At 48.2% G+C, this 17,423-nt stretch overlaps 1 protein-coding gene across 1 annotated transcript in view; it reads left to right on the top strand.

The window, feature by feature from the left end:
* FSTL4 (follistatin like 4) overlaps positions 1-13,766 on the top strand; it is a 174,814-nt gene extending 161,048 nt beyond the window's left edge. Inside the window, exons 10-13 of the mRNA XM_067305058.1 lie at positions 3,128-3,277; positions 3,891-3,998; positions 7,188-7,297; positions 10,437-13,766. Coding sequence (XP_067161159.1) covers positions 3,128-3,277; positions 3,891-3,998; positions 7,188-7,297; positions 10,437-11,139 — 1,071 coding nt within the window. The 3' untranslated portion in view covers positions 11,140-13,766. The remainder of the gene's footprint in view (positions 1-3,127; positions 3,278-3,890; positions 3,999-7,187; positions 7,298-10,436) is intronic.
* The last annotated feature ends 3,657 nt before the right edge of the window (positions 13,767-17,423 follow it).

Here is a 17,423-nt window from a genome sequence, read left to right as displayed (position 1 = left end):
TTCTTTGCCAGCACTGGGTCATCGCTGCAGGCAGGCGAAGTGGTTATACCGTACCCCGGTCAGGAGGAGGCCAGGAGCAGCGGGGTTTTCCTAGCTCCGCGGTGACCTGACCACAGAGGTCTGGCATTGCAGGGTTGTAGGCTCAGCTTAGTCTCCAGCTGTCGGGACTGGTGATGCCAGTAAGGTGAGAGTGCTGCCAGGTCCAGCTCTTCTCAGCTGGAAGACGACCCCCAGTCTGTACCCAGCAGATGCTGCCAGCCGCTGGGAGACTTTGTCCTAATCTGTTCAGAGGTTGTCACTGTCGGGGAACCCTTTTGATGCAGTTCCTGGAGCTTGGCAGGCGTCACGTTGCATTGCTGAGGGTCCTCTTCTTGAAAACTGAGAACCACGTGTTACGATCCTGACGCGGATGATTATTAACATGCTACGGGGAATTTGACTGCAGTTACCATGTCAAAACGTGTGCAAAGATTTTCACTTGTCCTGTTTGAATTATTCACGTGCTCATGTCCAAGAGTTTTAACTGGGCTGTGCAGAAAGGTCCGTAGTCAGTAGTCAACGCATGCACACCTCACTCGCGGGTGCTACCTGGCCCCTGTTGCTGATGGCTTCTTAGGCAAAAGAGGGGGCTCCTTTCTGATCTTTAGAAGTGGTTCCCCGGGTTAAACCACAACTAACGGGGGGCTGGAGCAGGGAGGAGAATAAGGGTGGTCTGAAGATGCCCCGTGAGATGTCTGCGTGTTCGGCTGCTGATTCAGCGACCCGAGCTGCCCTTGCTTGCTGTCTGGCATGTTCTGCCACCGCTGAGCTTACCTAAGCCTCGCCGTAGGGGATCACAAGGAAAATTTGTTCTGGAGTCAGTGAACTTCAAGCACCGGCTCGTATGTGGTGGAGCACAACGTGGCGAGTGCTATAGGAGGATAAAACGTGCCTTGAGGCCCTGTGAGGCCAGTGTTTTTGGTGACCTACATCATGTACTCCTGCGTGGTACCACACATCATGTGCATGCCCATGAAATTATAAAATCTCTTAAAATACAAGTATGGAAACTAATCCAGCAATACTTCATTAGTCACTCCCTTGTTTAGTTTTCTGAAGAACTCAGCTTACCGGAGAACCTGAAAATGTGTCTCCCTTCCGAAAAAAAGGGCTGAGCCTTGCTTTCAGTTTGGGAACGCTAAAAGGAGAGATGGTTTCCTGAGACACCTCGCCCCAGCAGCCCGCGTCATCGGCCCTGCAGGCTGGATCAGGCCCAGCTATCACGGGTCAAGATCCCCTTGCGACGCTGTGCTCAATATTTTTTAAATCTCAATAAATTTGTGGTTAATATTCTTTTCCCCACTGGAGTATTTTAATATATCTTATTGGAAATCCAGACCGTGATCCTCACCCCAAGGTTAGTACGTGGCGTGGATTTATTATTAAACCATATTTCCGCTGTCACTTCTCCGAGACAGGCGTCTTGTGCTTCGTTTCCAAAGAGGTGTAAATATTGCAGAGGAGGTTCTGGAGAAAGCGCTGGAAAGGAGCAAAGGAGAAAGGGCACGGAAAAGAAATAATGTCAGCACAGCGGCGGGCCTGAAAGGGATTTTTTACTGTCATTCCTTGGCTGCCTTTCAGGGACACCTCTAAGGGTTTCCTACAGACATCACAGGGTCCTTTGCCTTTGGTATAAGCACGATTTACCTTTTCCCCTCGCCTGTTCCCTTTTAGCATCTCGAATGCTTCTCATGTAAATGGTGACGCCAGCCTACAACTTTGGGGGGGTTTCTCCAACCCAAGTGTCTCCATTTGCTGTAAAGGGCAGGAGAGAGGATGGAGCAGGCATGGCTGAGCCCTTTCCCTGCTCCCGCGGGTTTTGGGAAAGGCCGTGTTGCGAGACGGCGGGCAGCGAGCGGCTCTGGCCGCCGCCAACCGGGAGCGAGGCAGCCGAGCAGCTCTTGGACGGGGCTGCTGGAGGCAAAGAGCTGCCTTTTGTAGCGGGGTGGAGGTCGCGCTAGCGTCGGTCCCCAGCCCGGTCTGAGGGCCGAAGGGAAGACGCGGCCAAGCTGTTGGATCTCGTGTCTCCAGCGCTCAAAGGGGGTCTCCTGCGGGATGGGGAGCCGGCAGAAGCGAGCTGCTCCCAGGTGTGATCTCCTCCTCCGTGACCAGCGCTCGGGTGCAAACGCGGTGTTGGCGTTGCCGGTGTTTATTCCGCCGGTTGCCCCCCAAAAGCTCTGCCGCCCTAATTGCATTCCCCGGAGGGAGGGTAGGCCGTTATTTAAAGTGACCCAGCTGCTGCATTGACAGGATTAAAAACCAGCAGTTGTGCTCACTGAAATATGTATGTGTTCGTTTTGTTTTATCCTCCTTCCCGTGCCCAAGCCTAGTGCCACACAAACGCTCTTTCACGTAAAGCAACTAGCCAGAAGGAGAAGCGGTGGCGAGGAGCCGACGTGCCCTGGCTTTTTGGGGAGATCACAGGTGGCTCTTCAACCTCAGGGTGCCGGCGAGCTCCCGCTGAAGCTGATCCCAGGTTTGCCCAGGACTCAGCAAGTGAAGTATCAGACACAAAATTTGGCATCAGGCAGTTGTAAGCAGGATTTTGTCCAAAGTATGCTGTTCCTTTTGTACAGGGAAGCTTCTACGTTGCAGTAATAGACTGTAGGACCCTACTTGTTCTGCTGCTCTTTCCTAGGGCACAGGGATCTTGGAGCAAGCTTTCCTGAATCAAAAATGAGTGAAGGCCATAGGAAAATATAAAGGCGTAATTCAATTAATGTAAATCACTGTATTTTCAAAGCACAGAGTGATATTTCTATTGCTAATAAATGCTAACAGCACTGTAAGGCTTGACATTTCAGGGTGTGCTTCAAAAGCCAGATCCATAGACTATGGGGTTACTTAAATTCGATGCGAGTTTGCAGCAGGTTCGGCTGTTTAATGTCACTAAGTAGAGCTAGGCTGCAGTGTGGTACCTAACAAAATAATTATTTCAAGTTTTCCAGGAAAAAGAGAAAAAGAAAAAAAATTCATCCTAATAGAATCCCCATGGAATTTTTCCTGTGGTTTTCAAGGCTAAACTTGCTGCTCCGAGCCGTGACCTGCAGAAATTGAACCTGTTCTCCTTTTCCCTTTCTTCCCTCAGGAAGAGATCTGTCCCAGAGTCGAAGGTGAAGGCACTCAGTCCTGCCTCTGGGCTTCAGCGGTCAATGTCAGAGACAAGTATATTTATGTGGCGCAGCCGAAGCAGAACAGAGTAATGATAGTTGATACCCAATCTCAGAAAGCCCTGCAGGTACTTACCGGGGGAACTCTTTATTCAGGGGTGGCAAAAGACTTTGATATGGGGAAAAAAGTAGCTCTTTGCCCAGTGGATCTGCTGACATCACTACTAAGCTGGGTCTGGGTTGTTTTCACCTGTGAAGTGGCCCTATGTTATCTGCCGTTCTGTAACCTCACTGGCTGAAAAATCTCCTTTCCGGGCTGATTATTGTAGTCTTGGGAATGTGCCTGCAGCCAGGCTGGCAGCTATCTTGGTAAAATGACGCTAGAACAAATTTCTGACTTACACTTACTGAGCCACTGCCTGACCTCAGTTATAAGCAGGTTAGGAAGAATGGACTTCTGCAGGTATAATTCAAGCAGAAATTGGCCCCTGATCTGCTGGCTATAAGTAGCAGAGTATAACGGAGTGATGTCTGGCCAGAAAAACGAGGCCAGCAGCTAGATTTCCTATTCCTGGTGCTGCTGCTGATGCCCCAGCTGATTTGAGGCTAATTGTGCAAAGCTCTACAAATGGGTGTAATAGCGATCCACGGGAATGCCTGCAGTAGATTAATATTCATTGTGTTCGTAAGTGACAGTCAGGTCACTGAGTAAATACGTTTTTTTTTTGTTTTTTTTTTAAGTCCTTGGATGTTGACCCATTACCAACCAAATTACATTATGACAAGTCACACGATCAAGTCTGGGTGCTTAGCTGGGGTGATATGCAGAAGTCCTCACCCACACTGCAGGTAAGTCCTCAGGTACCCCGGGATTTTACCCTTTCTTTACTTGGCATCACAGGTAGCAAACTGGTGGCAGGTTGGTTGCAAGTAATTAACAGCATTTAATGATCTCGACATAAAGCTGTTCTTTAATTTGCATCTCTAGTGTGTTTTATTCCTCCCTCATCCGTCCATCCTCACATATTTTTCCTGCTGTTTAATTTGTTTTTGAGCAATGAGCGTGCCGCAGGCTGGCAGCAGGACAGCTCTGTTGCCGTGGTCTGTTTTGTTTTAAGGCTGATGATAGAGCCAAGTGCCGTAAAGACGTAGAGCAAGGGTCGGCCGCCGGCTGCGAGCAGTACACGCGCGTGACGCGCACAGTCATTTGTGCAGCCTGCATGAACTTGAGGGAAGTCTGAAAGCAGTGGGTACCGCCGAGCTGCAAAGAACATACTTTCTGTGCAGAAATGAGTTACTCTCTAGTCCCGTTGGTAGTATCTCATTGGCAGTTCAAGTCCAGCTCACCAAAAATGCACTCGAGGTAAGCGGAAGATAAGGTCTAAGCATATGTTCACTGCAGAGCTGCAGCGTCCCCTTCTCAGACGTTGTGATGACCCCCAATTCTTCCATCTGCAAAGAGTTTGGTGGCACTATACGTAAAGAGAAGCATTAAAAGGTGAATGCATTGCACCCTGCTCAAGTTTCCTAACTCGTTCAGGATTGCTAGCCCGGCACCCTCGATACGCGCAGGGCAAGAGCAGCCTGCTCTCCCGTCTGGCGACAGCACTTGCCTCGGCTGAAGTTCCATGCAGGAGACGCCCGGTTTCCTGCTGAGGCACTAGTTTTGCTTGAACTCTACCCATTTTGTCACTTGTCTCCCAGGAACACTCATTCTCTTTTTTGGATGCCCACAGAGGATCATGCAGGAGAATTCTTCCTCTCAGAGGAAAATGCAGATTTTGAGCACAGAAGGAGGTGGTTTGTTCACTGCTTCTGAAAATTACATATTATAAAGCAAAAAGGAGAAATACTTGAAAGTATTCTGCAAGTTTAGCGTCGCAAAAATAAAAAATAAGCTCTCAAGGATAGGAAAAAAGCACAAGCAGCAACAGTAAGACCTCAAGGACAAGCTTGCTGGGCTTGCTGGGCACTCGATGCCGGTTGGACCGACGAGGAGCTTGGACTCTCTGGGGCATAGCAGCGCGCGTGGGTTTTGACATCTAAATTAACTTCCCGCTCCAGCTTGCCCTGGAGGATTCGCTCCTGCAGACGCTACAGAAACACCAGCCTCCTCGTTTGGGCCCCTAATTGGGCATTTTGCTGCTGCTGAGAGTCTTTGACACAGCCGAAACCAGAGCTGATTTGATCCATCCAGAAATACCCTTCTGCGCTAGTGACTTCCCAGTATTTGCTGCTAGTTTGGACCCGTATAAGACATATGGATATTTACCATAAAGATTTGCTGCCGGTGCTGTATTAAAGCGTTCCCCAGCGGGGTCGTGAAGGCAGGCGAGAAGGACGGCCGTGCCGCGCAGTTCAGGCTTCCTGACCTTAAAACGTGTGGCTCCGGAGGCTGCTTCGGTCGCTCGGCCGCGGAGGAGAGCCCTTTCCCGCGCCGCGGCACGCTGGCTGCGCACCTTCCCCAGCCGCCCGGGTACCGCTGGGAAGAAACCCGAGCCCATGCTAGCGGCTGCGACCTGCAGGCATTTAATAGTAAGAAAGCAGGGCCAGCAAGTCAGCACTGGCGTTTGCAGGAAAAGATGCCAGCAGCAGGACGGGGGCACACAGAGAAAAGTTTCGGAGGCGGCGTCGGCAGCTTGTCTCCCAGCGGCTGGCGCGGTTTCCCGTACAGGGTGCAAGGAGACAAAATAGGCTCTCTTTACCCTTTCCAACTTGATTTCTCCCATCCAGCTGTGAGAGGTTTCTGTAATTAAAGGAGAGCTGGCACAAGCAGGTGATTATGGAGAAGAACGCACCGGCTGCACAGCTGGAAACTTGTTACGAGGCTCCTGCTCTCCGCCGGTCCTTTCTGTTATCTTTATAAAGTGCAGATATACCCATAGCGCGTGCGATTAGCATCAGCAGAGCTTTCCTTTTTTCTGCCCTTCTTCCCCAAAAGGTGTGCAGTGACTCATCTGATGAAGGTCTTCCTTAAAACCTGCAGTCGTTAGCTGCAGGCATGCAATAAAATACCTTTCTTAAAAATTCTGCCGTGGACGTTGATCTGAATTTCCACCCGCTCCTTAGAAACCAGGGATTTATCATGCAGAGCGCGCAGGCTCCTAACGGGAGGCCGTTGTTTAGCTGTTAGTAGCTGGTGGGAAGCAAATGTTCAGCCCTGTCTCTGGCTTCAGGAAAGCACTGTGCGAGAATGGGCATCTTTCTTGGGCAACTTAATTGGAAGAATTCTAAACGGCACGACCGGGACGTCTGTCTGAGCTGAACCTCGTAGCTTTTGGCATTTCCTGCAATGAATTACATCACTATAAATCCAAAACTGCTTCTGTTGCACGTTGCATTCGCAGAAGAACCTAATGAATGGACTGAAGTCAGCTGGAAGCAAGCAAACAATTACAGTATTTAACGTTTTAATTATTGAAAAATCCCACCTCTCCTTTTTCTGGACTTGTGTAGCAGATAACAGAGCTGGGTTTCCATGGCAGCGGAGGTTTGCACCGTGCTGAAGGCCGGCGCGGAGGGAGGAAAGCAAATGCGCCTTTCTCCGCTCTGCCGTGAATTTTGTGTGGTGCTGGAGATGGATGAACGTTTCTTCTCCTTCAAAGCGATAATTAACTGCTGTGAGTTAGTGCTTGATCCTTCAGGCTGGTAAATTATCGCTGTGCACTTAAGTGAGATTAATAAATATGACCACAAAGTAAATGTTTATTTTAGACAGTGAGGAATAAATTATTGTGGTTTTAGTGGTGTCATCCTATTTCAACTCCTGCCTGACTGCTCTTTCTCCTGGTGTAAACCCCTTATAGAAGTAGAGCTGTGTGCTTACCTTACCAATGCCAAGCCTCAGACAATATTTATTGGCACACCTTTTCCAAGACAGCTACACCAAAGAGTATTTTGAAGTCATTAGTCAATTGGAGTCTACTACATCCCAGGGAAAAATCGCTCTGGCATCGTGTCTGATTATATAACCTGCATTTACCTTTCTACCTTTCTCACTGCTTTTCCTGTACTTAACCTCATGCTTATTTGCTGTAGGTGATACCAGAGGCAAGCGCAGCGGAAGATCAGCACGTTGTCCGCACGCCGTTTGAAGGAGTGGATGATTTTTTTATACCCCCCACAAATCTTATTATTAATCACGTCAGGTAAGAAGTGATATTAATGGATAACAGCAGTGGTCATACTGCGCTCTTCTAGCGGGCCTCTGGCCCGTAGTCCGAAAGCCCTTCACAAATGTGAACGAAGGAACGTGTGGTCCAGCCAAGCGTTGTTATCGCCGCTTGCTCGCGTGAACTGGAGCCGCGGCTCCCCGGGGGCCCCGGGGTGCACGGGGCTGGCGGGCAAGTCCTGGGTGTCCAAGCCTTGGCAAGGGTCGAACGGGACCGCGGCCGCCTGGGGACACCCCACCGCCTTTGCTTGGCGGCGGTTGGGTGCTGGCGCCACAGGCGTTATTAGAAACGTGGGAATTCGATGGGCTGGAAATCAGGCATCCTCACCTCGAAACCCACTTTTTGGATCTGGGCAGAAACCTGTATGAAAGGTTTATTGCCCTAAGTGGTAAAAGTTTATTCCGTTCGAAGCGTAAAGCGTGGTTCTTCCACGTGTTTCCAGCTATTTACCTGTTCAAATATTGGGTCTCTGTGTGAGGGGTAAGGCTTGAGCAGAAAAATGGTGTGCACACTGAAAAAAATCCCACCGCTTTGAACCATCGGTCCTGAATGCTAATGTGATGTAGGAGTTAATGAGATCGTGTAACTAACACACTGATAACTTGGAGTAATACCGACTGCTTCCCAGCAGGAACAGGAAGCCTCCCATTAACATTATCAAAATTGATGGTAACCACACAGCAATTTATACTGTTCTTACCATGTTATAACATAGCAACCATTTAATCATCTTCTGTCACCAATATACGTTAGTTTAGCTAAGTTAGTTTAACACTCCAAAAATCCTGTCCAGACCTTCTCACGTTAAGCATAGGTTCCCTGCAATGAACACCGAGGACAAGGGGTCACGCTTAAATGATTATGAGCTGAATTTGATCCAAAATAAATAACTTTGCTTCCTGAAACATAAAATAATGAGACACATTTCATGGCTGTCATTCCTAATTTTTCCCTACCTCATTTTTCCAGTGAACTTTCAAAATATTGTTATGAGTAATAGTTGTGCTAGGTGGTAGATGACTGTGCTGAATGTTAAACCCTGAGATGAGGATGGATGAGCTGGGTTCAAAGACAGGAAGGTAGAGCAATTGAATTTTTTTGTCGTTCTTTTATTATATCTTTTTGCTTCAATTTGATTAATCAGCTGTATACAGGTGATGTTCCTTGAGGAATATTAAATGTAGATAATTGTCTGTAGTTTTCCATGTGCAAAATAGCGAATGCTAAGCCTAATTTCCTATTTCATTTGTTCAGGGCCAGATTTTTGTCAGTTCTATCTCACCCTCAGCATAGGAAAATAATTGCTTACAGTCTAATGAGACTTACCGAGATCATGTTCTAAATTCTTCACTCAGAAACAATAAATGGTGATACCAACATTTCCCTGGTTTCACGGGAAGCAGGTGAATATTTAAGCAATCTCTTCCGAGAGCCAAAAAATATTTGTATGCAAATGTTCCTGCATATGTATTTCAGCTGCCTGTTATTTCAGATGGATATCTAGAAATGTATCCATTTTTATTAGTTCCCAGGGTAGATCATTGTCTATTAAAAACTCTCTAAGTGCAAGGTTTTCATTGAGGTTTCAGATCACAGATTTTTGCGCCAGCACTGCACCTCCTCTGCAGCTGTGTGCACATAATACACATCCTGACCCACTTTTTAAAATTAAAGTTTATGATAAGAACCTTTTTTTTTAACTTGTTCAGGCGTTTGGCCAAGTATTAAGGAAGTCTTGAAAAAATGCTATGAGGGAAAGCAGTTTTTAAATGTACTTAAAATGCATTCATCCAGGAGAAATACAAGTGTCATATCCAATTTCCCCCCACACAGTGCACTACAAATCTCCACTGCGGATATTTTGTGAATTCTCTAATGGATCTGAGTATAATGGGAAAATGAAAGGCTTAGCCCAGTGATTTTCATGGGAGCATACACTACATTGGCTTGTTCTTTAAAAGTGAAATCATTGAGTGTCTCATTGACAGATGGATTGAGGATAAAGAAATAAACCCAGTGTTTTAAGCAAAATATATGTATTATCTGCATGCAAGCACACTGTCCTCCACATTTCATAAAGCAATTTTACATCTTTCAGGGAAGAGTTGCAAAACGAAACACTCACTTCATTTCCTTCTCTCTGCATTGAATGGATGAGAAGACACTCAACGTAAAATTAGTTTTCAGAAGTCAGTGTCAGTGACCTGTGAATCCTAGAGAACGCAAACAGGCTATTTCTATGGGCTCCCTTTCAAATTAAGTAGAAACATTTCTTGGCTACTCTTGACCTTTTCGTGCATTCAGCAAAGGTCAAATGTGCTGCAGCATATACCTTTTACTGAACATTTATTCTCTGCTCACTGTTGCCTGGCGTCTCTTGAGACAGAAAGCAAAGGCCCCTTTTCTTCAGTGCACCCTTGCTGGTTGTGCTCCCCGGGAGATATTGGATGCCTTTTGGGGCCGGTGGGGCAAGGCTGAGCAAGGTCTGTGCTATACTGCTGTGCTGCCAGTGACGATAACGGCTCCCAGGCACCACAGGTAGCAAATGTGCATCAGAGCTGCCCCCAGAGGCTCTCTTGTAGGAGAGGAGGTTGGACGTGTTGGTCTTCAGTCAGTGATTATGTATGCAGCTTGAAGTTCCTCTCTCCCCCCCCCCCCATAAAACCTGGCCCAGATACGCTTTATTTTGAACAATTTTCTATTCCAAGATCAAAAAAGTCTTGAGTGTATACTGAATTACATCTCTCTAGAATGGAAACAGAGCCAGTACAGCCTCAGTCAACACTAGTCTACCACAAACCCAAACCCTGGTACCAGTTCTGTTGTAACTTGGTCTTCCTACTACAAAAAGACTTCTAATCTTGAAGATGTTGTTCAAATACCCAAGCACATACTCAAGCTGCCAGGATCAGTTTGCTAATTTTAACTGAAACATATACCTCCTTTTAGCACTTTTTAGAAGCACTGAGAGTGGTGTCTTATAAAGAGACAGTGTTATTGCACACGCACACAAAACCAACAGGACAGAGTTTTCCAGTTGTGCTGACTTTGGTCTTTTCGCAAGCGTATCACCAAGTCTCCAGAGGTGGCTTCAGTGTCATGTTTTCTATTTCAGGTTTGGCTTCATCTTTAACAGATCGAAATCCGCAGTTCACAAAATTGATCTGGAAACTGTGACCCACATCAAGACTATCAACTTCAAAAACTCCAGCTGCGTGCCGCAGGCCATGGCTTACACCCACCTGGGCGGCTACTTCTTCGTGCAGTGCCGGAGGAGCGCCTCCGCGGCTGCGTCGCCCCAGCTCGTTATCGACAGCGTCACCGACTCCGTCATCGGCCCCAACGGCGATGTAGCGGGCACACCTTATATTTCACCGGACGGCCGCTATTTGGTCAGTGCAGATGAAGACAGCGGCAGGATCAAAGTCCAGGCTATAACTGTCCAAGGGGAAATCAAGTTGATTTACGACTTACAAACGAATGTACACGTATCTGATCTGACATTTCAACCCTCCTTCACTGAAGGCAATCAGTACTATATATATGCTACTTCACATTTGCAAACAGATGTGCTTTTTGTAGAGCTGTCAACAGGCAAAATGAATGTACTGAAGAATTTAAAGGACCCTATCACATCCAAAGACTGGCCCTGGAGCAACTACAACAGAATTATGAAGGACAGTGGATTGTTTGGACAGTATCTCATTACACCAGCTAAAGATTCACTGTTTGTTATTAACGGGAGACAAAACACATTACGCTGTGAGGTTTCGGGTATAAGGAGGGGTAACACAGTGGTCTGGGTTGGAGAAGTATGAAAGGGCAATAACAGCAGCGCCTGCGGCAGGCAAGTACCGGTTGGACCTTTACACTGCAACAAATGAGCAGTAGCATTGTATATTTTTACACTGGGGAAAAAAAAAGAAAAAACAAAAAAATCCTGTATAGGCTTCATGGTACAACACTGGTCTACTTGCAAGTTTTCTAATATAAGGTACGCTCTGCTGATAGGAAGCGGTTTTGAAGGGATATTTCTTATTTGGGGGTTCTGATTTGTGGTTACGAGAAAAATGCGGGGAAGCGAATAATATCTCCACTGAGATATTGTATAAGCCACGAAACCTAGCGATTCTGTAGAACAAAACAGGTTTGCGTTTCCGTCTTGACGAGTTCTCATGTTACATTCAAGCCATCGGTTTTCTCTCCTTTTCGCCAGGTCCTGTAGGCCTTGCCCGTTAGCCAGGCCGGCTGCCCCACCTGGACACGGAGGGGCTGTCGGAGCAATGACTGTGGTTCAAATTCACCTTTGGATGACGGGGAAACTAAGCATCACTGAGAGCAGTTTTCAAAACAGAGAAATTGAGGAGGGAGGTTTAATGAAAACAGTTTTCTCTGCAGGACGGCTTCGGAAGGATCCCCGGATGTGATTTCGGAAGCAAGCGTTAACTGTCATCACGCTTTCTTCTGGTCTTTATATTGCTCTTGGTGCTACTGAAAGCAATGCTGTGAGCGCCCCACCTCTTCTCAGACATATTTGTATGATTGCGTTTGAGAAATTTGGCTTGAACTATGGACATTAGGGTGGATTAAAGCCCGGAAACACTGGGAGGGTTGGAGTTTTTAAAAAGTTTTATGGAGAAGTGAGTGGGGCATCAGTCTTTGAGCAGCTCGTGAGCGCGGTCAGCTTGGGCACAGTATGCAAAACCTGCCCTTGGGCGGGCAGGGGATTAGTTACGGACATTCCCCTTGGAGGCAGCAACGCTTCTAGAAATTGTTAGTTTCTCTCATTAAATATTTACTAGCACTGAAGTCACTTGGTCTTTCATGAAATAACGGCTACAACTACAGTAGTATAATTTTAATAGAAAACTTTGGCACGTTGTCTAGTCACAGCCTTAATTTGCCTATTTCTTTTCAGACATTCTGGGAAACCATTTTTCTTTGTATTTTTTTCTTCCCATTTATAGTACACTTGTTTATAGTCAATTATCTTTTACTTATGAGCGAAGAGATTCATGTAAAACCAGCTAAAGTACCCAAGAATGCAACAGCTGGCATAGAAATTTAAGTTGATTCCCCATAAAAATACAGATCCATTTTTTGCACATTTGAAAAGCTGTAAAAAAACTTTTCTGGTTCCATTTTGTGACTTTGTATAGTCCTCACGGTGGAGTAATCGGGGCGAGAGGCGGACGGGCGGGCTTTCGAAGCGGTGCAGCCCGGCCCAGCGGCCCTACGGCCGGGCGTCTCCGAGCACTCGGAGCCCAGGCGCCGCTTTGAGGCTGTAGTAATCTTCATGGTGGCAAAAGCTCTCCGTGGAGGTGAACGTCTGCTGCGTCAGAGCCGCGCGTTGGCCTCGGGAAAGCCCCAGCCGGTTTTGAGAGTGACCTCGTTGCCCAGAGTGTGCACGCAAGCAGCTGCTGGACCTCCCCAGTGATGCCTTCATGGTGCAGTTAGTTATTGCTCGGAAGTCGCCCTTGTCACAGTACACGCAAAAGGCTTTTAAAAGAGAAGGATGCAGACCAACGCTGGTAATCTTCCTTTAAACGGTGAACTTGTACCAAAAAAGGGTAGCGTTTTAGGACAGCTGTAGACCTGAAGTAGGTTAAACCCTTTCAGTTCTATAAAGGATATATTAAAATCTGTTCAGACAGACGAAGAAGAGGCGATGAATCCTATGAATTCATTAAACATGGAATCCTTTAGTTGGCCCTTGCCCACCCACAGGCTGAGACCTACGTGTGTTTTCTCTTATGAGCCATAGGGGTTAGACGAGACTATCCCGTTGCTGAAACACAGACACATGAACAGCTTGGCACAGCCTTCCTTTAGCAATGCATGGTGTCCATGATTTTCTACTCATCCGGTTAGGAAACATCCACGTGTCAAGGAAAGGAGGAGACCAGCTCTGTAAGTACCTTTAAATATGCACAACTCCTTTCTGGAACAAAGCTGTATCCATACATTGCAGCCATCCTAAATGTGTTTTACTGAGGCCAAACACTGCTCTCGTGTTATCTTTTATGACTTCTTGAATATTTTATTATGCCTATGGTAAGTTTCCCTGTAGAGATGTTCATTGTGTCATAGATCAAGCAAATATTACTTTTTTAAGACTATTTAAAAAAAATTGTAAATATCTGTTCAGGTAAATATTCTTGAGGCTGGTTTATATTTAGGCTGTGAAAGATGTGTAACAGACCTCACTTCTTCCTGTTTGTCGCAAAATATTGGAATAGCGTTCACTTGAAAACTCCCCCTTCGACCTTCCAAAGATGTTCCCTTTCTCCCCTCTTCAGCCCAAGTTCTGGTGATGTGTTTTCTAAATTATCCTAACGGTTATATCTCATACTTAGAAAATGAAGTACAACTTAGATTGTCCACACTCCTTGTGAACAGTTCCAATGACGGTCAAATCTGACATTAAAGTGCTGCACATTTGTTACTCTGATTATTTTTTTTTACGACACAACTTTTATCTGTACTCAAAAAATGCTTAACTCATTTTTGCCTTTCAACTCCCATGGCAAGGATACTCCATTTCCATATCTGCAGTTCTTTCCCACTCTCCTGGTGTGCTCCACCGATTCACAATTAATTCATTCCTAATAAATTACTAATCACAGTGATTAATTGAAATTAATTTAAATTGAATTAATGAGCATTTATTTATCCTATAATGCTCATATATCAGTTGGGTATTGTGACACTAGGATCACAGAATAAATAATCCCTGGTTGACAATACGACTCTAGTCCCGAGATCAGATGCATTTTCCATTCATTGTGGAGGTTAAATAACAGTACAGTGGAAATGATGTTTTCCCTAAGTATGGATCTGGGTTTTTTCTATTTTCTGAGAGAATGAGAGGGTTTTTTCTTAGCATCTCTAGCTATGCTGTCCAAAGACTATTTTGCAACTGTCCCCACTTTTTTAAATGGGAGAGAAAAATCAGGAGAGCCTTGATTTAGAATCTGTGACAATATTTAACCCGTTCTTCTCATTTTATATTTTGAGTTTTTTTACCACTACAAGAAACGCACTCCGTGCCGGCAGGCGTCCCTGGGCTGAGGTGGGCATGCCTGCGGGCTCGGCGAGGGGCAGGAGCCTCCCCCGCCTGCCCGAAGAGGCTCGGCTATGGGGGCTGTTGGAAAAACGCACCTGAGCTGCAGGAATTTGGCCGTTTGTTTGGCCCCCGTGGATGGCACGTTGCCTGAGAGACACGAGCGTCCCGATGACCTGTCTGCAAGTGCTTGTTTCCTTGATTTGTATCGTGATTATGCCTTAAGTACCGGCGTGCCGGGCAGCGTGCTAGGCACCGCGCAGCACACGGGAAGGGCAGGATCTCCGCTCTCGAAGGAGGCGGCAGCGAATTCCCGGCGTAACCTTACAGCAGGTCACCGGAGCGAGCGGGAGAGAGGGGGAGAGGCTGGGCCGGACCCACCAGCCGGGGTCAGTGCAAGAACCCGGGTGTTCATCAAAGGCTTGGGCATCGCGTGCTGCCCAGAGACTTTTTTCCCGTGCGACCCTCCGTCCCTTCCCCTTCAGGGCTTTATTTTCAGCAAGCGCCCACAAGCCGATATGCATAGCTCTTGTTTTTCTGCGCGTGCCTGTGCTTTCTCGCCGTCTAAGCCCTCCGCCGGGGCCTGGCCCCGCCGCCCCCGGGTTTCCACCCGGCGTTCGCAGAGGCGCGAGCCCGGAGCGGTGCCCGGGAGGGCTGCGCGGGCAGCACGTGCCCCGGGGTGCTCGCAGCGCCGCTCCCGTCGGCAGTGCCAGGGCCCCGCGCCGCTCCTCCTCCGGCCCCTGCCTTGCCTTTGCAACCACCAGCCGCAAATCCGCCATGCCGTTGGGCTGCGGGAAACGCAGCAGAGATCGGTTTTGTATTTACCCCTGCGAGCGCTGCTGCCCGCTCCGCCGAGCTTGTTTGTCCTGCTGCGCCCAGGGCACTCGCGTGCCGCCGGCCCTGGTGCACGGCCGTGTCCCCTCCCCTAGGGCAGGGACTCTTGCCCACAGGTAACAGCGGTCTCCGAATCCCTCCGAATTCCTTCCTGGGGTGCATCCCTGCTCCCCGCTTGGTGCATGGTTGTCCTGGTGCCATGGCACCAGCGCACGGACGCCGGGAGGTCCATGCTGCTGCTGCTGCGCCGCGGTGGTACCAGCCCTCGCTCCCCAAGCCTGCCGGAGCCGGGGTTCGCTGCTGTCCTGGCTATCCAAAGCAGACCAAAATAAAACACAGAGACTGGCAAAACCTGTATAGGTCTTTTAAAATAGAGGTGGTGCCCGGATATTTGGTGCTGCGCAGGGGCCGAGTCCCAGCGTGGAGCCGGTGCTGCCGGGCAGCAGCTGGGGAGGAAAGAGGCACCCGAAATGTTGCCCTTTGCTAACCTGCCGCCGCCAAGATGGCTGGGTTTTCTTCGCACTTGGCTCTAAAATTCAAGAAATAGTAAGGTAAATCCCAGGGTTTGGGGTAAAGGGGGGGGGGGGGGGGCCCTCATGGGTTCGTGTTTTCCAAATGCTCACAGGTCAGCAAGACAAAAAAACATTACTGACTGGTTCCCAACGCTAATTTAAAAACAAGAAAAAAGAAAAAAGCTCCCTGCCGTGGTGCTTCTCCCATGCAAATTGCCACTGCCTGGAGCCTTCGTTAATTAAGCGCTTCGGCATCCGGCCCCTGGCAGCCTTTGGTGTCTTTGACACTTGTCCAGAGCCAGCAGATGAAGGCAGCGAGCGCAGCGGCGAGCGGGAGCCAGCTGCGCCCCATAAACAAGACGAGCGCTGAATCGAGCACGAAGCCCGTTCCGGTTTGCAAAGGTCAGAGCACTGGCATTTCCAAAGTAAAAAATCAAATTCCCAGCTCCGCAGAGGCTTCATCTCCCGGCTGCGTGCGTGTGCCACCAGTGCAGGGCTGTGTGCCCGCGTCCCGCTCCCCGCCGCCCCACGGATGCGCTTGCCGGGTGCTCTTTAACTCGGAGCGAGAGGGTGCAATGCAACGGAGCGGTGCAAGCCCTCCTTGCTCGGACAGCACCAGGGTCGTCACGGCACAGCAAGGAGTTGGGCATTACCTGAAGGGCGGATTTTTTTAGCGCAAGGAATATCGCAGAGGGAGTGATTTTAATGTTTCATTCAAGGACACGGCAAAATTCATGCAAATTTACTTTCAGAAAGAGTAGAAAAGGTTCTGCGTCCCCACGGAGGATCTGGCTCAGGGGCTCGCGGAGCGTGGCGCGACGGCGGCCAGGCGGGGCGGCATTTCAGGCTCCCGCTTCTCTCTTCAGGCAAGTCCAGCCAAGCCAGGCAAGGGTAACGAGGCGTCTGTTAGTAATATATATTTTCGAACAAGTGCGTTATTTCCTACTTTCAACCCACATCTATTTAAGTAGAGCGCCCAGGAGGCAGCTCCTGCAGGAGCACCAAGGACACCGGGATGCCCAAGCCACCGCTACGGCCCTGCCGGGCAGCCAGCTCAGCGTGAGCAGCTAGTCCATATTTATTTGTATTCAGAGTGTTGCATTGGGCCCCAACCTTAATTTTACTTAGAGCCCAATTTCTTTAAAATAGCAAAATGTCAAAAATATCAATGGGCCGCAAATGGGTGCTAACCACCGGGTTATTAATTGCCCTTTCTAGCGTCTCCTGACCTAAAAAGTTCTCTATTCCGCTGAACAGAGCAGGCTCAAGCTGTTCTCTTCATCAGACCATCACAACATCTACTCCTAGTGCAAATAAAATCCCCCACCGCATGGAGCGCAATGAGTTTTGCTCGGCTGAAGTCTCCCAGGACGGTGCCGCCGCTTGGCACAGAGCCAGCGAGCAAGGGAGCGCTCCCAGCGCCCTCCGTGAGCTTTCCCCAATTCCCTCACTAACTCAGCAATAAGTCAATGCAGTAGGAAACACATAACTTCAGAGTTGAAGCTCACCGGCTCTGGCACCCAGCCACTGGCATGCAGGATGCCTTTTTATCCAGCAGCCAAAATTGTTGGGTTTTATTCCTGTAAAATTATTTCAATTCAGTAACTGCATCACCTTCTTTCTGATTACCTAAACGTTTTTTATTCTTTCGTTCTCTCAAGCCAAGACATTTTCTCAAGCCGGCAATACTTTC

This window comes from Apteryx mantelli, chromosome 14 (genome assembly GCF_036417845.1).
Source record: "Apteryx mantelli isolate bAptMan1 chromosome 14, bAptMan1.hap1, whole genome shotgun sequence".
Taxonomy (NCBI): Eukaryota; Metazoa; Chordata; class Aves; order Apterygiformes; family Apterygidae; genus Apteryx; species Apteryx mantelli.
The sequence above is the reverse complement of the archived record's forward strand: the minus strand, read 5'-3'. Positions and strand labels throughout refer to the sequence as shown.